The sequence below is a fragment of the Esox lucius genome, chromosome 21 (genome assembly GCF_011004845.1).
Source record: "Esox lucius isolate fEsoLuc1 chromosome 21, fEsoLuc1.pri, whole genome shotgun sequence".
Taxonomy (NCBI): domain Eukaryota; kingdom Metazoa; phylum Chordata; class Actinopteri; order Esociformes; family Esocidae; genus Esox; species Esox lucius.
This window is the reverse complement of record NC_047589.1, coordinates 26336091-26359025: the sequence shown is the minus strand read 5'-3', so window position 1 is coordinate 26359025 and position 22935 is coordinate 26336091. Positions and strand designations below refer to the sequence as shown.

General features: G+C 43.3%; 1 protein-coding gene across 4 annotated transcripts in view; it reads right to left on the bottom strand.

Moving 5' to 3' along the window:
* pld1b (phospholipase D1b) overlaps positions 1–22935 on the bottom strand; it is a 33354-nt gene extending 10419 nt beyond the window's left edge. Inside the window, exons 1-13 of one of the 4 annotated variants that reach the window (XM_029116314.2) lie at positions 22587–22935; positions 9104–9278; positions 8641–8804; positions 8403–8545; positions 5773–5884; positions 5507–5572; positions 5103–5161; positions 4917–5009; positions 4578–4730; positions 3852–4001; positions 1242–1325; positions 786–867; positions 493–597 (exon numbers count right to left, since the gene is read on the bottom strand). In XM_029116314.2, coding sequence (XP_028972147.2) covers positions 493–597; positions 786–867; positions 1242–1325; positions 3852–4001; positions 4578–4730; positions 4917–5009; positions 5103–5161; positions 5507–5572; positions 5773–5884; positions 8403–8545; positions 8641–8804; positions 9104–9242 — 1350 coding nt within the window. In that variant the 5' untranslated portion in view covers positions 9243–9278; positions 22587–22935. Of the gene's footprint in view, positions 1–492; positions 604–785; positions 868–1241; positions 1326–3851; positions 4002–4577; positions 4731–4916; positions 5010–5102; positions 5162–5506; positions 5573–5772; positions 5885–8402; positions 8546–8640; positions 8805–9103; positions 9279–19285; positions 19373–22586 lie in introns of those variants that run through there. The other 3 variants (XM_029116312.2, XM_029116315.2, XM_029116313.2) reach the window with 3 other exon arrangements.

Sequence of the window (22935 nt, the reverse complement as noted above, 5' to 3'; positions counted from 1 at the left end):
TCTTTTTTTTTACACAAATTATAATGCCAAAGTGCATTAAAAAGCTCTTGGATGTCTTTCAATGAGGTATTGAATGTTCCTGTAGAGTCTAGTCGAACTCATGAATTATTTATTGATGTTATTTTTTTTATATATATTGTTTCCAAGCCTTTACACTTGTATAGATCGAGAGTGCACCAAGCAATAATTCTGGAGAGCAGGGTATATATTTTCATATAGTTTGGAAATGTTTTCATAACTTTCTTTCACTTTGGAAATGTAGAGTAGAGTAGACAGTGTGGTCCTTCAGGAAGAATATCAAACGCGATCCGATTTAAAATAAAACTAAGACAGCAGCAAAATGTGCAGACTGTAAGGGCAGCGTAGACATTCACTGGTGGCTGTACACTCATTCCTAATATTTACACACACCCACACGCTCCATCACACACACACACACACACACACACACGCACACGCACCCACACACGCACCCCCCGCCCGGCGTCCTACCTTGACATTGGGATGTAGGTGCATCAGTGTTCTCTTGCTATATTCACTGTTGATGCCCAGAGCAAGCTCCACCTCTTTATAAAGCATCACAAAGATACGAACCCCCTGTTGCTGTGGGGTGGGGGGGGTTGGGAGGTGGGGGGGGGGGGGGGGAGAGAGAGAGAGAGAGAGAGTGACACGTCGCGAATCAACACATCGGTCAATTCCTCAATAACCCCACCGGGACTATTCAAAAGGCGCTTTATCACAAGGCCTGGGAACGGACCAATGAGACGGGTTCTCTGTTTGCTCACCGCTTTGCGTCTAAGGATGTAGTCAAGGCGCCAGCGGTTTCCCTCGACAACGGGACGCTTCATAAAGATCTCGGGACTCAGCCTGAAAGAACACACGAAACGCACACAGTGACGGCTGAAACACACACACACACACACACACCGGAGACGAACACAAACACACACTGCGGCGTCCGTCGGCAGTGTGTGGCATGTGTAACAAAACGCCGGGTCTCAGACTGTAACCAATATGTTTGACCACAGCCGGCCTTGGAGGTGACCACTAGATGCTCTTCATAACCCTCAGAAACACACACACACACACACACACACACACACACACACACACACACACACACACACACACACACACACACACACACACACACACACACACACACACACACACACACACACACACACACACACACACACACACACACACACACACACACACAGCATGAACAATACACTTACCACCAGTCAGTGATGAAGATCTCCTCTTTGGATTCCTCCAGGGCATCAGCCACATCCTCCATGTAGGTTTTCCCATTCACATACCTACGGCACACACAGTTATACTGAAGTCACACACACACACACACTACAAATAACAGACGGTATCACACACACACACACACAATATCTCACACACAGTTATACTGAAGTCACACACAGTTATACTGAAGTCACACACAGTTATACTGAAGTCACACACACACACACACACTACTAATAACAGACGGTATCACACACACCCACACAATATCTCACACACAGTTATCTCACAGTTATACTGAAGTCACACACACACACACTACTAATAACAGACGGTATCACACACACACACACACACACACACACACACACAATATCTCACACACAGTTATCTCACACACAGTTATACTAAAGTCACACACACACACACACTACTAATAACACACAGACACACTCTATCTCTCATCGTGTCCCCCACCAGCCCTGTTCACTCTCAGCTGGATATAGTGTCGCCCAGCCAGGGATCTGCAAGCGATGAACAGCCAAGTGTCACTTTCCCTCTCTCAGTTATCCAGTTACTCCAGCGAGACACATGCCTTTATGGGCTGTACTAGGGCCAAACTCCACCCGGGCCAAACTCACACCAGGCCATATGGTACCCACGCCAATCCGTACTTGTGCCAAACTCTGCCCGGACCAAACTCCTATTGGGCCAAATCAAATTCAATATTTTTTTATTACAGGTCCTTTTCCAACCAAGCAGAGTAAGAGAGGAATCACTGTCTAACATTTTTATCATAACTGTAAACCCCAGCTAAGTAGGACTCAGACAGGGAGAGGGAAAATGTTATTTAATCAGGAAGCAGATATGGCGATAAACTTAATAATTAGCCCATGACACACACAAAAAAAACATTTGCATTTGCTGTGTATTGCTTGTCCAACTGCAATATCCATCACAACAGGCACAGAAGGCTGCAGCCTTCATAAAATATAGGTAAAAAAACATAGGGTTGTATTTTGACAAATAATTTAAAAGGACATCATAATGTCTCATAGTGTGCCAGAAATACACTGAATAGAAATATAAACAAAAATGCTGGTGGTGTTTGTAGACAATCAGTCCAATCTCGTTAATCCATTATGGTTTGTTGAACAGCGTACAGAAATGAAATAAGAATATATAAACGGACCCCTTCTTTCAGCTATATATCAAACTGAACTTTAGTAATGGCTTGGCCATAGCCTTCACACTGGCATAAGTATTTAAGTTGGCCTCGAACCTATCTTGATAAGACCCAAAAACTATTATTATTTTTTTTTAAACACCTGTTTTAAATAAACTATGCCTAGGAACGCATAGTGTGCTTAAATGATTCAAATGAGGTTGGTTCTAATTAAATTAAAACCCTTTTTCTTAATAACTACATGTAAAAATGTACAAATAGACAACACTTTGCTGTTGAACCACGCTATTCAACCAGTCTTGGAGGTCTGAAACACTTCTGTTTTTCATCCAGTCATTCTAATAAGGGACTGAGGTAACCGTTTTAAGAAATTTGATTGTAAATTTGAGATTGAGCAACATAATCCTCCTCTGTTGTTTCATGTAGATACACAAAACCCACATGCAGAGGGAGACTTTACGTAAGCCCCAAACGGTGCTTGGATTGCATAATGTACACGGATAACCTACATAAATGGGGATGTCCCCTTGTCATTTCGCTCCTCTCACGCTCAATGTTTTAATGACACTCTGGTGATTACGATGTGTTTATAAGCAGTCTCACAAGCCAAAACCTTTATCGACTGACAAAAACAAACTTCATTTCGGCAAGGTGGCTGTGCCTAGGGTTTCATTTGAAGAAAACAAAAATTGGGGAAAACAAATGTTTGTGTGTGTCAGAATGGAAATGTTCAGGCGTCATGCCACACACGATCTCTGAAAACAACTTATTCAAATAGGATTTACAAAACAAGGGCTTATTCCCGTTAATATTATAATCATTTGACTTATCCAAAGCAACTTGCACACATTATCGACTGAACTCACTTGGTACGGACAGTGCTGTTACTGGACATTTTACAAGGACACTGGGGGTTAACATCCCTGCTTGTACAACAAGCATCATGGGATCTGTAGTGATCCAAGACAGCCACGGATGGCATCACCCCTGACTCTAGACAATAACACGACTTGTCCCCTCATCTTCCCTTTACCGAACCAGACCGGAATTGTGCTAGCTAGTCCAGGATGGTTTAGGGTGGGAAGGACAGTCAAAAGCGATTATAAGGAAATTACAAGTCAATACAAACTGATAGACGGACCAGCATGGTGGAATATTTCGGTCACTCAGATTAATGCAGTAGAACTGCAGATGTCTACCGGCCATTTGTGCTTGTTTTTGTTAGGGGTACAGTACACATTTTACACATTGCCCCTTTAACTTCCCATCAAGAATACTTTGAAATATTTAAATGTGCAGTATAATACACACGTTGTGGCTGTGTGTTTCGGACAGAGGGCTTGTTTGACTACGACGGCACTGACCGTGTTGTGGTTAACAGTTGTGGTGTAGCCATGGTTACCATTTGGCAGGGATGTTGTGCTTTGGGGAGGCGAAGGAGCCAAAGCGATGGTCGGTCAGGAAGGCGGAGCCATGTTTCTTGACGAAGCCCTCAATGGCCTGACCCCACCACCTAGCATGTCTGTAGCTGTTGAATTTCAATACCAGGGACCTGCAGAACAAACCAGCAGAGGTTACTACCAGGGACCTGCAGAACAAACCAGCAGAGTTCAACACCAGGGACCTGCAGAACAAACAAACAGAGGTTACTTCCAGGGACCTGCAGAACAAACCAACAGAGTTCGACACCAGGGACCTGCAGAACAAACCAGCAGAGGTCAACACCAGGGACCTGCAGAACAAACCAGCAGAGGTCAACACCAGGGACCTGCAGAACAAACCAGTTCAACACCAGGGACCTGCAGAACAAACCAGTTCAACACCAGGGACCTGCAGAACAAACCAGTTCAACACCAGGCTGAGCCCACTACCATCCCGGACCTATTCTTATCTCCAATGCCTAATTTCTTTACTTAATTTCAACCCTGCATTTATGGAAAAGTATTGTCACTGTGTGTCTAAACCTGCTGTTAATGTTGAAGCAAGTGACAAATAACTTCGGACTGAAGACAAAAGAAACATTGACTTTAACTCCTCTCTGGACAGTTTCTCAACATTCCCGCTCCTTGGCAAGGTGAGTGCTATGCATTTCAAGAAACTAGCATCGGCCTTCTTCAAACACACCAACCTGGAAAGGGTGTCGATACGTACTCCATGTTGGGTCTCTGTGTCTTTGGAGTCCATTTTGATGCTGAACTCCTTATCCACCAGGAGAACAAAGGAAATGGATCCTGTGTCTGGCTTCATGTAGAGGAGGAATGAGTCCTTCACCACCAACCAGCTACAAACACACACACACACACACACGTTTATCATTAAAGCTCTACACCCTGCTTTTTCAGGTGTAGCAGTGAAAGCACATGAGCAAGATTACACATCTGGACCCAGAGGGGGGCTTAGAATCATGTCAGACTGAGTAAAAATCAAGTAAATATCCACCAATCCGACCCCTGCTCAGGCCACCGACCGTTTGGACCAGCGATAGCACATCTTGCTGTGACCACAGCAGTTCAGTCCCGGGATGCGATGTCCGCCAGAACGCTTGTGCACCATCCCTTCCCTGGGGCAACGGGGAGAAAGAAAACATTTGGAGAAGAACCGAAGTGTCGCCGTGGCGATGAGCAGTGTTTTTCCTGTCGTCAGTGTTACTCACAGGCCTTTAGGACCCAGGTCATGGATGAAGGACAGCTGACTCACGTCTATAAACTCCATCTGACGGAGATAAACAGACGGATAAAATGACCTGGCAAACTTTGACATCTCCGGCAGGGCTGTTGTACGTGTGCGCGTGTGTGCGGGCTTTTGCGATACTTGAGGGGACAAAATGTCCCCACAAGGACAGTTATTAAAGGACACTTAGACCACATGGAGATGTTCTGCCAGTTCCCCCATGAGGATGAAAGCGATTCTCGGCTTAGCAGTACAGTTAAGTAAAAGGGACAGGTTTTTTTTTTGTTTAATGTTATAGGGTCGGTTAACAGCTGGTGTAAATAGGATGTTCTGGAATAATTTTTGGGGTCCACACACAGATAGTAAAACAATAAACACGTGTCTCACTGTAGCATGGTAGTTTTTGTACATAGGCATCTTCAGCAGCTTGTTCAGGTAATCCTCCAACGCTTTCTGTAACCAGTAAAGACGTAACACAAATATAACAAACACACACTGCCCATAAAAAGGAACAACAGAACACATCCCCCATATTAAAGGAACAGTAGAACACACCACCCTTATTAAAGGAACAGTAGAACACATCCCCCATATTAAAGGAACAGTAGAACAGAGATTGCCAAATGATTATCGTGTGCTGGTGATTGACATACCCTCCTGCTTGACACCTGTTCTTCCCGCACTAGCTCGTCCCCACCTCCCCTTGGTAGATTGGGCATGGCCCTGATCTCTGACTTGTAAACACTATGTCTCTTCACTGTGTGGCTGGAGGAGAGAGCGTAGAAAGAAATGGGAGAAAGAAAATTGTGTGTGTGTAATATTTCATCAGAATTTCTGATTGTTTCTTACAAGAGTGTTTCTTCTTATCTGAGGATTTTTTAACATGAAGGAACTGGATTTTGACCCGTTTTAGATTATTTTCAAATGCTCAATGAATTAATGTAACAAACTAATTTAATATATAAAGAGAGTATTACAATTACAGTACAAATATCAACAATAAAAGTTAATCCGGAGATTGGAGATGTTTGCAGAGCAAAGATGCATGCAGAGGTGAGGAAAATGGAAGAGAGCCTTCCCAAACCCCGCTCTGGTTTATATCCTGAAACTAAAGTTGTGGGGGTTGGTTAATTAACATAGAGATACCAAGGCTAGTGCTGTAGAATAGACCCCTTAACATTAGGGACACATTTCAATCTGTTCCTGGCGCCATTCATATGAGGGAGTGGTGTTATCCAGAGGATCAAGCAAGCTAGCCAATTAAAAGCAACCCTTTTGTCCCTGCATTCACACCTTACAGAAAACAACTGTTAAGCATTAACATTCCAACGATAGCCTACTAGGACAGAAATTAAGTACATAGGTATAAATGTCTATCCTAAATACTTAAGAATCATTTAGTGTGCAAATACACATAGAATTGCCATTTTTTGGCTCCTTCAAACTTGCCCTGTGTGTGTGTGTGTGTGTGTGTGGGGTTGGGGAACTGTAATCCGTTACCAGCTAAAATATTGAAATCCGATTACATTTACTGCCTCAATAGGAAAAGGTCTAGTCATCTGAATAAGCCTCACGGCCTAAAGTCCCCATAAAGACCCGACCTTCATAAAAAAGGTGCAGCAGTTTACACGTGGGCTCAACTAGATGATGGATTGGGAGAGTGCCAGGACTGAGACAAGAGACAAGCCCGGGGAATCACCTTGACAGTGTATCTCTGGTTTGACATCATTGGTCACAATAAGCCATTTAAGTGATTGCTCATGATTAACCGTCCACTTTCTCTTTGACAGGAGTGATGAGAACAGTTTGTAACAGCATGATGTGGTCATGTGTGCACAGTGGTGTAGTTTGTGTTGTTTATTGGAGGGGGGGGGGGGGTCAATGATCCCAGGATTTTCACTATTTTATAGGGGGCCCTCACTGACCTGCCCCCTCCAATTTTACAACCCTGTGTGAGTCTGTAAAACAGGGACCTCCTACCAGAGATTCCAAAGACTCAGCAGGAGGCATACAGGTACTTTTGAATGATGGGATTAATGTATTCACACAGTATTGGTTGATGACATTTACAATGTTCTGTAGAAGACAAACTGTCCGTACATTCCGAATTCAGTCTCCTGAAGAAAATACCTCGGTTCAGGCTAAACTGGTTCTTCATCATGAACACACTGCAGGTCAACATAAAAAGATTAATGATAGCGTTGATCAAAGCTCAGGACACTTTCTGGCGAATTCTGATGGCGCTTCTGGGAACCGACATCATCATAAACAGCAGTTGGTTTGTTACTTATGTTTGCATACCCCAGAATTGTCCGCTCCATTGACTTTCTCACCTCTCAATCAAACAGCCATCAGCCAATCCTGCCATGTCTACAGACATCCCCATGCATTACAATTAGTCATTTAGGCATTTTTTCCTGTTCTCCAAATGGTATTTTCTAGTTATGAAATGGTATAGAAATTATTTAAAGTAGCATAAACTCTCAGCATATAAATGTAGCCTATTTATTACATGTAATCCAATAATGTTTGAATCAAAGTCGAGGACAAACTGCCTATCAATCATTATTTTTGTGACCTGTGGATGATGGACAACCAGTGAAAAGCAACAGTTTGGATCGCAGCTGAAATTAAATGGAAAAGGTTTGGCAACATTCTCCTCGGTCACTGACCACAAGTGGGGAATTTTTTATGCATATTTGGGCCTGTTTAATATTTCTCTCCACACGCCTCATAGAGACATTCTGATCAGATGTCTGCAGATTTAATAGGCAGCTACATTTACTGACATATGATAATGTTACCAACAAAAAAAGACATAGGCCTATTGCATGCAGCATATGGTATTTGTGAAAACAAAATAAAAACAACTGAGTAGGTTAATAAATATTTTTAATAATAATAATAATAATTGTTGAAGATGTGAAGTTAATCATTAGTTTTTAATGTAGAGATACAGCCCAATCATATTATTATACTGAAGTAGATAGCAATGGTTTAGCAACATACCAAACCCACAAAGTAAAATGCAACATCGATATATGGCCAGCTATGTAAACACTAATTGAACCAGCAAGAAATCTAGTTGAATTACTAATATTTCTTTGCGTCTTTTAATTATTTCATTGTTATTTAAGTTAAGTTGCTTGAGAACCAGTTCTCATTTTCAAAGATGAACTGGACAAAGGCAGGGTACCATTTTGGAGAAGTAATTCGCAACTGAAACATAAATTGCATTTAGAAAGTAACCATGCCAACCGTGTGCATGGACACAAAGGTGTACCTGCGAGATGGTAGAGGTATCCTCATGAAGGTCTTGTATCGCAGCAGCTCCCTGTGGAGCTCCATGAAGTGTTTCTCCTTTCTCTTGACCACCCAGACGAACTCTCCATGTCTCAGCTCAATCTTAAACACTGCAGGAAGACTCTGCACGGATACAGAAGGTTAGGCTGAGCGTACACGTGTGTGTGTGCACGCATATGCGAGACAAAGTGGTCCTCTGCTGAGGTGTGTATTTGTACCTTGTTGACGCTGCGCTGTGTGGTAATATTAAAGCGGTCTTGCGCTGAGGTAAATCTCTCCACGGCTAGAATCTTCGCAGTGATGGGTGAGGAGAGGAACACCTTGCCTTCTGCTTCCTTAAACCCCACAGTATTGTAGATGGATGCAAAACCCTGTCGCTCCTCTGGGGGAAAACAAACAAACAGACAGACACACACACACGTCAAATATGCTGCACACTTCTATTAGAAGATTAATTCCTCACAATCAGCCAAAGCCTTGATCAATACTAAACCGCCCACAGTTGTTGAGCACTAAACAGTTTTTTTGTTTAAAAAAAAAAAAGTATGGACAAAAACAAAACATTACACTCAGACATGCATGAGCACCCACATACACACACAAACACACAAAAAAACACATGCATAAATGCACACACTACCACACAAAAAAAATGCACACACACACACACACACACCACACCTGGAGGTTTAGAATCAGTAGTGTCATATTCCCCATCTGCTAGGTCCAGCTCACGTGTGTCCAGATTCTCCATGATTTCACTCATATCCGCAGCAACCAGGTGCAACGTACTGCTTGTGGGATTGCTTGGGTGGTGCATTGCTATTGGCTAGCACGCTCGGAGCCAAAGGCTCACCTGGTAGACAGGTAAAGAGGTATATATCGATGAGATGAGGGAGAGAATCAGACTATTCAACCAGGTCAACACGAGGAAGGAATTTGTTGACTGTGTGTTTATGCAAATATCACGAGAGGCCAACGGCTAATGTGTTCAGTACAGTATGTAATATCAAGATCTGGTAAACGAGACCTCCTGGAGTATGTGGGGCCTTTCTTTTTTTAATTATTTCAAGATTATTCCCAGGTTGTTTAACACTCTTGTCACATCTCTATTCAAAAATACATTGCCATGTATGACAAATGTCTTTGAACATACAGCATTGTCGATTATTTGTCTATTAACTGCAGGAAGAAGAAAATAATACAGGAGAGCTCATCTAAAGCATATGGATGACATTTTTTGTTTCTTCCCTAAGAAGATATTTAGTAAAACACAGGCTGAAATAAAAATATACAATAAAATTGTTTTTTCCAGGCTAACAGGGAACATGATGACAGTTCCAATAGAGAAGGGGTGTCAATCTGCATGCTCACTTATGTCGCCAAGCTGAAACACTAGTCCTTAGGTCTTGAACTAGAGGTTTGATGGCCAGAACGAAAAATTGCAGTGAAAGTGCACATCCCTTTCTTCGCCCACTTTGTCGAATTAATTAGTGTGTCAGGGATTGGTTAGTGAGTATTCCAGTGCAGGGGACCCTGAATGGAAGTTACATTCTATGAAGTCAATATTTTCCTGAGGTATTGACAAAAGATAGAAACATTTTAGCAAAGAGGAGATGGTAATCTTATTTTAGTGGTTTGTGTTTCAGTGACAAGCTTTAACATTATACGAGCTTATAAAGACTTCAGCAAGTTTCCCTAATGACAAAGACATTTCAATAACATTTACATAATATGTAAAAACGATTTCCTATTCACACCAGATAACAAGAAACTGTACAGAGGTATACCGTAAGGCTCAATAAATGAGTGTGCAGTGCTTTGGACTCCTGTCCTGAAAAGCAGTATAAACACAGACTATGTTGTTTATATGGTAACTAACATGATGCTTACCACTGAACAAGTGTTGTTTCTAGTCAATCTTCATTTATTTTCTGATTTTGTTTAGCACGACCAGACTTCATATGTCAACGCTCATTTAACTCCTATAAACATTGAAAAGGGTATCGTCTTTAGACCTCAGTAACCACAGGGAACATCAGTCACGAAAGTGTACCACATAACCACAAAACGTCCTGTGTGACATTAAGGTTATCACGTGATCACATCATTTTATTATTATTTTTTTTAATCTCTGATGCAGATTTGGTTGTCTCGTTGTCTCGTAGATCGAGATAAAACAACACAGCGTAAAAATAGTCCATGAAGTGAACTTTCCAGTCTTTCCAGCTCCATTTCCTTGCATTACTTTGATATTTTCAGAATGTTTGGAATGCTATGATGCAGCCCATTATATAATCTTTGCATTTCTCACAGTAAAGATGTGGAGGCCCGTCTCATTCACAGAGGTTGAAGTAGAGCAAAGGGGTATTGTACATAACCACATTGTACACGATCCCCACTCACTGAATTCAACTTTGTTAGTATGCAGAAAATATAAATTTTGGTCAAAGCTCACATAATTTGTATTATAAATATAACTGAGATATGATGCATTTTATGAAACATTTGGGTGGTCACAATTGTCCCCATCCTATCCATTCGCTCTGTCAAGCAGAAAAGGCTTGCATCTAGTCGCAGAAGCTATAGAAGTTGGATAACAAGCCATGAAAAATGACTAAATAATTCCCAATATTCATGCAGTTTGTTAAATAGACTAGTAAAGTAGTATTCCAAAAGATGGATAATAAGGAACATGGTTTCATTAATTTCATTTATTTGGGGGGCTGAAGTTGAGATGCGTAAACATTAGGAGCAGGTGAAAGAGTGGGTTTAAATGGGAACTGGTGAACAAGTAAAGGAAGTTACCAGTCCATGGAAGACAATGAGGACCGAAGAAAAAGAAGGGGAATTCGCTAACCGTTGCCATGGTGACCTTATGTTAGCTACAGCAGAATGATAACGCCCAAAAAACAAAAACAAGTGTCTTTTAATCACGCTAAAAGGTCAGTCTAACCTACTCCTTCTGTCTGTCTTTCTCTCTGGTCTGAGAACAGACTGTTAACAGGAGAGAGAGAGAGACAGGGTTTGACAGCATTATGGAGTTCAAACCATTTCTATTTTATGCTTGTTCTCTTGAAAACAAAAGAGATCACAGTACTTGAAAACAGGTCAGACATGCGCAACTGAACACTTTCAGGGATTAGAAGATGTGCAGTATGTTTTGACAAAGGGACACGGAGGAAGGGAAGCTGCTGAAATATGTTGAAAAAACGTAGAGAGATTATACATAAATATAGCATTTCATGCTTTATTATCAAGACAGAGAAAGAGTTTTTGTTGAAATCCCTTTGGGCTAGATTCAAACTGATGCTGCAGCAGTATTTCACACTAGTCCACCCTAGAACACAGCAGGCTTTTTTCACTATTTCTAATTATTTAATACAATAACTCATTAAATGGCTTTTCCCACCATAAACCCTAAGGGGCTACGAGGTTGATGAGGCGGGGGAGTTGACGAGCAATGAAAACAGACTCCCTACCTCAACTCGCAATTTAATTTAAAGGCTAAGTGGACTTGGCCTTGACTAAACCTGCCCTGGAGCCGGAGGATCTGTTGCCATACAAATGTACCTGGCAATATAGTTAGCCATTTGTAACCTTTTATCCCGAGTTTGAACTTCACAAATGGCCGTGCTAAGTCCTCCATCTTGCTTCAAAGTGCTGCCCTCAGATGTGTAACAAAAGAATAGACTTAATTGGCAAGACAGACGTTCTCTCATGTGGATTTAGGCAAAAATGAAAACATGGCACTGACTTGTCAATTGATGATTCAACTTTGGCCATGTTTGAGAGGATCAAAGTAAGGGTCTGTGACTTCTTAGATTACATTCAACTTTATTGTCACTGAACAGTACAAGTACAGTACAACCAGAAGCAGTCAGCACCTAACTAGAAGTGCAAATAGAAGAGGGCAGAACATTTACAAGTATTAATTATAAGGAATGTTACAAGTGGGATGTATATATGTGCAATGAAGGCAGATTGATGGTAGCATGTGCAACGGAAATGCAGGGATAGCAGCAATGAGGTTCCCGAGGTAGACATGTACATGTAGAAACTGAAAAACTTCCTTACCAGACTTTCCAAAGCAGTGTCAGAGTCTAGTAGTACAATGAGAGTAGTGCAACAAGGTCCCTGAGAGGCGGTACTAAGTGGAGGGCGGGTGGGTGTGGTTATTCTGACTGACAGATCGACCAATGTCCTTCAAAGGAGCATTCGTTATTGTTTTTGTTTTGAGGCAATGAGCATAGATCAACAAATCCACACAAGAAAGTGAAGGTCGCATTAAAAGTATTGCAGCCATGTCTGAATTCAAGCCATAGCAGCACAGTTAACTACATAGTTTCTAAACATATAAAATGTACATTTATAGTTATATTTTGTTTAAGTGGATTATAGCTTTGTCCAATTGTCAGATTTACTCAATAAAATAGCCATCAGTAAAATCCATGCGAGAACAAAAATAATAGACGTGAGGTGTCAGAACAAAGACTTTGTGTGTCGAGTTTGAGCGTAGCCTAAAAGTAGAGACGGGCAAATCCACTTGCTTCCCCAAAGGCTAGATGCACTCATACAACTGAATGAGAAAATAGTCATAGTATTTAATCCAAAGGTAGATTGAGCTATATTACTTTGGCTCTTAAAGTAAACTTAAAGTAAAATAAGATTATAGGTGTTACCTTAACGAGGCTAATCAACCTGTATCAGACAGGTGTCCTCCACATGGTACGGTCCATTCTGACAGACTCCCCCTAACCAACCTGTATCAGACAGGTGTCCTCCACATGGCACGGTCCATTCTGACAGACTCCCCCTAACCAACCTGTATCAGACAGGTGTCCTCCACATGGCACGGTCCATTCTGACAGACTCCCCCTAACCAACCTGTATCAGACAGGTGTCCTCCACATGGCACGGTCCATTCTGACAGACTCTCAACATCCCTTATTTGGTGAATATTATATGCTTCCCTCAATGCGCGGATACCGGACACCTCAGTTTAAAACCATTAGGTTCAAATGTTAATTTATTCCTTTTGCAATACATTTTCTTAATAAGCCACAGTGATGCTTAGCAACTTTGTATGTGCAATGTCTATTGTTGGGTTTTGGTGTTTTTGTATTTAGCCTTGTATATTTATGACTACGTATTCTATTTCACTGTGTGTTGCAAATCAAATTGCCCCTAGGGGATAATAAATACTCCTACTAAATGACTCCCATTAAACAGCCAATTACGTCAAATTCTGCAACAACTGAGTTGATGGGAAACACCACACATCTCTGCGGTTTGGTCTTGTGGTCAAGTGGGCAGAAAATCGTACAAAGAGAACCTGCACACGTGCTGTGAATGTGAAGGAAAGAGTAAATTACTAACTTGGCAACATCAATTTGCTATTGTACCAATACGCATTGCAGACATGCTTTGTGAAAGTATATAGTTTCGAAACACATTTGGAAACTGAAACATCGTCCACATTTTGTAAATAATCCTAATCTGTTTTTCCCCAGACGATGCACATATGGTTTTGTAATGTTGAAGTGTATTTTACGTCTAGTTTTCAACAGACTGTTCATAGCCAACAGGCTTAAAGTAATGGGATGTGTATTCTGATGTCTGTAAAGAACGACCGTAAAGTTTTTTTTGAGATTCAGTTCAGATGAGATCGGGTTTGTAAGACCGAGTATGAAGAACGAGTCTGTAACATCATGAACAAGAGACTATAATGCCGCAATAAATAATTGAATTACTATCTCCCTTGACGACCGGGTATGCAATCATTATTTCAACCACTAAACGATGCAGTTTAGTGGTTGCCAAAAAGCACACTCTAACAGTTGCCAAAAAGCACACTCTTCTACGTGTTCTGTCAGCCGAACAGGTCCGGACAGTTTTCTGAAAAGTTTACATACAACTAACAGGAGAGAACCACTCCCTTTACCTCCTGCTTGACCGACACACACTCAGCCTTTCAGTTTGCTTCTTCCTTTCTTACTAATAGCTACACACTCCAGCTATCCTTCTTCCTCTCATACTCAAGTAAAGTAAACCATTTAGTGGTATCAATCAATCAAATGTATTCATAAAGCCCTTTTTACATCAGCAGCTGTCACAAAGTGCTTTTACAAAACACCCGGCCTTAAACCCCAAGGAGTAAACAACAGTAGTGTTGAATTTCAGTGGCTAGGAAAAACTCCCTAAGAAGGCCGAAATTTAGGAAGAAACCTAGAGAGGACCCAGGCTCAGAGGGGTAAACAGTCCTCTTCTGGATGTGCCGGGTGAACATATTAATAGTACAAATTGTAATAGTTAATAAATGCACGTGGGCTGAGTCCAGAGTCTATTTAAACTTAGTCCAGGTCGGAAGCATGACCAGATGGACAAGGGCAGGGACAACACGGGGGAGGGGGAGATGTCAGCACAGTGGCAGCTGAAATCGTCAGATATCGTCTTGATCTGTAACACAACCAGGAGGACTTTGGACAGGGACAGCAACGGGTCTTTCAAGCCAGGTACTCCTCAGGTGTGGGCCAGGACCTCATGTCCTCCTAAGTTTAAAACGGCAGGAGACAGGGAAAATTTTGAACATGTATTCCTTATCTCTACAAGGATTTATAGTGGAGAAGGAGACCATGGGCAGCAGCATTAGACCATGGGGCTGAGACAGGGGGGGTCCGGTGACACTGTGGCCCTATCTGGGGGAGGCCCTGGACAGGACCCAACAGGCAGGAAATCAATCTACCCATACTGCCAAGCATCAAACAAAGGGACACCCACCAACCGCAACCACCCTGTATGAGGGCCGAGTATTGCCAGCAGAGTACAGCCCAATTGCACAAGTGCGCAACAGAGAGACAACAACAAGCCAGTGACTCCGCCCCTGAATGACATTGGAGGGAGGGCAGCCCAGTGGCGCCCACCTGGCAAGACAGCAAGTCTGGACAGTAACAAGCTTTTCTGGTCAGCCTTTCTGGTACGGTCCATATCATTTGCATCCCGTCTACAGGACAAATAAAACTTGAAACTTTTCTCAAAGAGCATTTCTTTCAAGAGCTTGGTACCCAACTCTGCCCCTCCGTTGTGCAGTCTCCCCCTGGCTCTTCAGTGAGATCGTGTTCGGGGGAGTGTCCTGGGAATATTTACTGACTCACTCAGTTGGACAGAATAGGATCATTGTACTGAGCTTCACCGCCGCAACAACTCCCCACCATTCTAGCAGGGCGTTGCAGAGCTTCCCTTGCCAGGAGAAGGGGGGGGGGCACCGTGCAGGGAAGAAGCAGGGGTCAGGGGAGTGGGAAGAAGCTTGAATAGAAAGAATAGGAGACGGTAACCCTTGACTCCTGACCCCTGTATATGGTTGTCGGGTCCGAGTTCAGTTAGCCACACTGGGGACCCGTTGGTGTTTAAAGATCAACACAAACACGTACAGGATAGTGAACCTCAGGCCAGGTCGGGAACATTGATTTGATTGGTTAGGGGGAGGATTTTGAACTAATGGCACTTCGAAACCAAGGACTACTGACCACAGACTACTGTCTCAGTGTTTATGGTGGTTTAAACACAAAGTGACGTCAGTTTAACCCTGGATTCTATCCCGGGACAGTCGCCTCCCACAAGCAAGGGCGTGTGTAAAGTTCTGTCCTGTTCAAGACAGATATTCTCTATAATGACGCCAAAACAACATATTCATAGTGTCATGGCCTACAGTTGAGCAGAGATATTTCAGGATTTCTACACATTGGTAAAAGGAACACTGGCTGTGTCCAAATCCAAGCAGAATCGGGAAAGTCAATGTCAAGACGTGTGTCTTCTGAAGGACGTCTGATGCTGTCCAGATTGTTATCCAGTGCTCACTCAACCAGGAATATCCACTGGAATACTAACATGTCGGAATGAATTCACTCTCCGTGCTTTTACCACGATTGAGTTCACAGGCACCCAAGCCACCACAAGGAATCGTCCAAGCATGACAATGCAACGCAAACATATTTCATTACTAACCGCCCACACACCGCACTCCATGGGAAGAACTTGGTCTTGCAATGACGCGGCTAATTGCCAGGCAGTGACTTCTCCACTACACCATTCAGGGGGGCATGTTAGCACAATATTTTTTTAACACCCCACACATTACTGAAATGGGCGGTCACTCTGACAATGACGAACTGAGATCAGTAAAAAATTACCCAAGGGGTAACCCAGATAGCTGGATTAGAAATTCAGTGGGCTCTGTCGAACCGGAACTTGAGCAAATTGAGTTTTTGCCTCAGTTTGCTCAAGTGTAGCCTGATGAAAACCATAGCAACAGATTAAGTGTAGCATGGCGAGAAACCATAGCAACAAATGCTCTGAACCAACCCTGCTACCTACTAGGTTAAGTTAAGATCTTATCCTGTACAAGAGAATAAAACGTATCCACCAATCAGATTAAATTCTGTCACCATGACCTGTGCTTGGACAGAAAATCCAATTGACATTGAAGGCTTGCTCAGCGTGCATTATAATGAATTACATTATTATATTGTGCTTCATCTTTTGACTGTGTGATGTCCGTCACATCTTTTGCCATCGTCATGATTACCTTTTTAAATGTTGTTGACATTTTAGATTACCTTTTTAAATGTTGAGTTGTCAGATCAACCAATCTATGCTTTACTTAGCTTAATGACTGAAACACCGTGACACAGTGGAACCAAAAACTCTGGGATTCCCTCCTCTGATTAAGAGAAGCCGGATGTGTTGAGGGAAACCTGACTTTGCTCAGCCATGTTTCTGGAACATACCTTGGGTGTTGCATAAACAATAGAACTGGCCAGTGAAGAGACATAAAGATTGGACATTATTAATAGCAAAGAGATGTATAACAGGCTACAGTAGCATATTAAAAATTCCACAGACACATGTGTTACTTTAAAGTGTTGCTGTTCAGTCCGTGTGTCTTAAGAATATAGCCTTCCCTTTACATCAGCAGGCACTTGCAATCCAAACTGTAAATTACCTCCATGGTCCTACTTTGAAGTTAGAAAGGCGACACTTAACAACACCAAACAACCGTAATCCCTAGGTAATCATTATGTCTTTCAAGACAACGCCTGGCAGCCATTGACAGCATTGTCCGCCCCTTGAGTTTCACAGTGAAATTGGTTTCCGAAACCCTCCCAGAGTCGGCCCCTTCTTTTCTATCCTTCTATTGACCATATTGAGGGCCTGTGTTAATGGTCACGATGCAACAAGCGCACCGTTATATACTTGGCTTGTGTGACATGACACAAGAACTCTGTAAAGTACATACACACACATGTGACAGGCATATACAGCTCTGGAATAAATTAAAGAGACCACGGCACCTTTTTCTTTCCTTTCCAAAAAAGTAGAAAAGGAAGGTTTTGAGTGAGGAACAGAAGGGTTAAAATTAAGGGACCACTGCAATCTGAACACTTGTGTTCCTCACTCAAAACTTTCATGTTTCGACTTTTTTGGAAAGGAAAAAAAAAGGTGCCATGTTCTCTAAATTGTATCCGGAGCTGCAAGTCCTGTACGTGAGTAAAAGGTATTTATTTCCACGTTATCTGTGTCCGCCTGTCTGTCCGTGTGTCTGTCTGTCTGTCCGTGTGTCTGCCTGTCTGTCTGTCCGTGTGCCTGCCTGTCTGTGTGTCTGCCTGTCTGTCTGTCCGTGTGCCTGCCTGTCTGTGTGTCTGCCTGCCTGCCTGTCTGTGTGTCTGCCTGCCTGCCTGTCTGGTTGTCTGCCTGCCTGTCTGTGTGTCTGCCTGCCTGCCTGTCTGGGTGTCTGCCTGCCTGTCTGGGTGTGTGCGTGCGTGCGTGCGTGTTTGTGTGTGTGCGCGCGTGTGCACTGAGGCACTGTTTTCCTGAAAACTTCTGGCAACTCGTTATCTTGACTTTGCTAAAATGGTTCCTGAAGCCACAGGGGGAGATGGTCCCCATATTTCTATTCACTCTGTGTCGTCGTCCTCCTCCTATCTCTTTACCGCATGGAAATAACACTATCCCACCATGCAAATGCTTTCACGCCTGCAAAGTGTGTACACTACCACATCACCGTAATGTGGGCGCGTGTGTGTTTTTATCAACTAGGAAAAGCAGACGAGAAATTCTCCTGGCTCTGTTCATTTGAGTGTGGTCCTACCATACTCTTGATCCAGCGTAAGTGTTATGGTGGTGTTTGTGTGTGTGTGTGTGTGTGTGTGTGTGTGCGTGCGTGCGTGCATGTGTGTCTGTGTGCACGTGCTAGCCAGGAAGCAGACTCTGTTACGGCAGCCCCCCGCGCGAAAACAAGATCATTATCTAACAGCGCCTAGGCATAACCACAACTCTCGTCATCAACCGCGGCGAAGGCCAGACCAAGTCGAAAAGACCCATCTGTGATATTCACACTGACAGAAAGGCAACGGAGTCTAGTTTGACCGGTGCTACAGGAACACGTTTCTAGGACAGGATGAAAGGTGGGAGGACAGGAGGAAGTGGGTGAATAAATACAAGACAGAGAGATGTCGCACTCAGATTTCTGACGAAGTCTTTACCAGCGCCAGCAAACCGCGAAATCGGTAGCAATTGACTGACACGGTTTCTTGTGAACCAGTGATGCAGTCTAGATGCACTGTGTGCTGGAGGTCTGGTCCCTCGGGTGGCTTATCAGACGGCACAGACCAGCCAGTACTCACCCCTGATTGGTCACTTCCCGTCCCCTGCAAACCCATGCAATAAGACACACTGCTATAAAAAAAAAGGGTTTTTGTAACAACACAGAGACAGGGACACAGAGACAGGGAGACAGAGAGAGAAAAATGTAGAGTGAAAACCAAGTAGAGGACGGGGAAGAAAGAGAAACGCTGTCTAACTGACCTGTACCCCCTCTTGGCATGGGAACCCCTTCATGTCTGAGCTTGTCCTAATAAGCACGCTCTCTCTGCAGATCTGACTGTCTTCCAGTTGCAGGTTGGGAGGGAAAGTGAGCGCGATAGAGTAGGTGGTGACTGGAGCAAGGCTATTTGAGGAAGAGATGTCAGTCACTGACCCGACAGCCAATGGGGTTGACTGGGGGGGCGGGGTACATGGCCAGGATCTTCTATCTTTGGCACCTGTCTGCCTGGGTTGCCCTCTACACTGTGGAATGGTGTAGGTGTGTGGGCGAGTGTGCTGCACTGAAAACAGAATCCATACTAACCCCTATTTCACAAGGTAATGTCAAGACGCACTGTTTACTCCACGGACAACAAGCCTTAACGTTCTGTCTCACCTACATACATATCATTGGTTAAATAAAACACACAGACACACACACAGACAGACAGAAAGCGAGAGCTAAATCCATACAGTAGATTAGCTCCAGTGATAACCACATCCTAATTGATCGCATCCATCCTGATGATTACTCGCCCAAGCAGGTCATTGATCAGATTAGTCACCTGATCCAGTAGGTTACTGATTGGCCAGCTTTGTTTTAACTGCCACGTGTGTCCCTATAGTACAGTTGTTTCTCCTTTATCGGCACTGATGGGAAAGATCTGAAGAAGTGAGGCTTAATGGAAATCTCATATGCTGTACAGTGTCTCTTCAGTGTATGTTCAGATGAGGGGAAGGGGAGTGAAGCCACTTCAGAACACTACGAGGATTAAAGACAGAAAACACCCTGTACATTTTGTGGCTTGGCAATAATATGTTCAGATGTGGCTAACAGATGGGGTTTTTCAGTCTGCACATTACACGCACGTGCGAATACTCACACACACACACACACACAGAGTGAAGTAATTAAAGACCCATGTCTAAAAAAATTCACTAACTATTTATCAGTCTAAAAGTAACCAGACAAATCTGGTTCATTGGCACAGCTCATCTATGTGACTTGGGCGTCATGAGAGAAGCTTCCCTCTGTAAATACTCCCACGCTCGCAATCTACACACCATCAGCTGAGCAACACAGACGAGGTGGCAATCAACTGCCAAATGCCTCACCTGGGACAACCTTGGAGAAACCTGTCTTTTTTAATCACAGCATTAGCATTAGGAAAAGAGGAAATGGCTACATCCTACAGAAAGGCCTATGTTAAAACCACTGCAATGCTACACGTTGTCTGTGTGTGTGTGTGTGTGTGCGCGTGTGTGTATGTGTGTGTGTTGCCGCTGCCACCTTCTGGTAGATGGTGCTCAATGCACCACACATATTCATGTGTGTGTCGTAAAGAAAGAGAGAGATTTGATGTGTGCATCTGTAATATTCACACAGGCTGATATTTTTAACAGTTGTGTTGTAAATACAATATTGTTGCAGCTGATATTGAAGATAATATCTGAACAGATATTTCCCCACAATTTCCTCAACAGACACACACACACACCACACACACACACACACATACACACACACACACGGTAGACCAAATAAGAATCTCATGGTTTAGTGACACAGAATCACAAGTCCCACTCCACTTCCTGCAACCCTGGTACACATCCGACTCTATTTAAACCACTTCCCCTTTCAATACAGAGACTAGAAAGATACAGATAGATGTTGTAGATAAACACAATATACCTGAATGCAATGGACATACACATGAATACATACCTAGAGGGAGACAGAGATGGAGAGGAAATGAGACAGAGCGACAGAGCCTTCACTAACTAGGTACATTTATACATGACCCAAAACACAGACCGAGATACAGGAAGATGGAGAACATGTTCGCCCCTACACCCAATTCTGTATATATCTGGTAGGCCAAGTAAGCCCATCCTTCAGGGTTCTGTCAGTTGGGGTTTGTATTAGGATTGTCTGTGGAGGTCGGGTGCGTTACAATATTGAGATCGGCTTGTATTGATTCCTAACTGGTTCGCTGATGTCCGTCTCATGACCCTCTCAAATTCCAATGCTGAACACAAACAGTGAACTGTGCCAGGCCACACACCACACTTCCTTCTTCTGTGCGCGTGTGTGTGTGTGTTTCTCTAACCAATAATGTTGTTCTAAGGTTGAACCTCCCTCCACCTACTGGTCCTTGAGCTCAATGTATCTGAAACCAATCTGGGCTATGGGGAGTGTGTGTTTTAGCCCACACCCAAAAAGTCAACCAAGCACTCCAACACAGGGTTTTCCTGGCAAAAGAATGATAAAGAGCACACAGGATCCTTTCACAGTGCTTATACACACCCTAAATGAGGAAACACAGACATGTTGGAGAAAGATTACCTTTCCACACACACAATGCCATTCCGGAATGCGTGACACCACAAGAAATTTTCTCCATCCCTTTCACTCTAGCCTCCCCATCTCAAGGCTGTTGTTCCCTTTCCTTTCAATTTTCTGTGAGGAATCCTCACCATATACATACTGCCTGACATTCTTTCAGATCTCCACATGGGCCCTAAATTGGGTCTGGACTTCTCTGCATGTCTCCTGCAACGTTCTCTCCACCTCGCCTGAGTGATGGACCAATGGCTAAACCTCCGCGTGCTCGACGCAACACATGGCAAAAGGACTCCAGTTCGAGAAGTGAACATGCACGACTGGCAGGGCCACAATCCCGGTTCAATACCCAGTTGGCTGCCGCGACCTAGATTTAACATCTATTACAGGGTTGAGGAAGAACGGGGCACGTTTAAGGTCCAAAAGTGTGGCTCAGCTCGCTCATTTCCCTCCTGGGATGATGTGTGGCTGATTGACAGGTATATGCATCCACCTTAGTGATATAACGTGATGTTAAATTACAAAAATTGTAACAGGATCTTGAATCGCATTCCTATAATCTAGGCCACATAAACACCCTTGGCGAGGGAGCCCAATATTGCGCACGCACGAAAAGCTGGCCATCGGCATTGGTTACAGTAACCCAGAGGCGTACAGAAGATATCTGCATTTTCAACAGCATTTTGCAGAACCGCAGTCACCCGCGCAAAATGTGACAATCGGTCAAGTGGACGATTATCTGATCTTGTTCGAGAGATCATCCGTTTTCGAACGACCTTATACTAGTTTTCGAATACAAATTAACTGCGGCGTGACTGACAGCCTCAAAACTTTTTCCTAGGCTATTTGTCTTCTTCATGAAGCTAACTGTTTAATAGAAATGTATAACATGTACGCGCAACACAGTATTTTTTTTTTTAAATGCTACATGGTCCTAAGGATTCTGAAAATGAAACATACCTCGTTAAGTAGAATCGGTGATTAATGTTACACGGTTGAAGGCTGGAACGGATCCTCCCAGTCCGAGCATTGGACGTCAAATGCGTGTAGACTACTGCGTGGAAGAGCCGCTCCAGACCCAATACCCTTCATAACCACGCCCCCATTTTCTGTCACTCTCCCCGTCTTCACACACACACCCACACACAACACAACAAGACACAAACACAAGAGACAAAAACAATTTACAACTTTTCCCAGTCAGACGCCTGCCACCTTCCCCCTGTTGTATACAACATTAAGAATCACTGAAATTAGGATATTAGCTGAGAAGCGGAGTTGAGGAAAAATTTGTGCGGACAGAATGCAG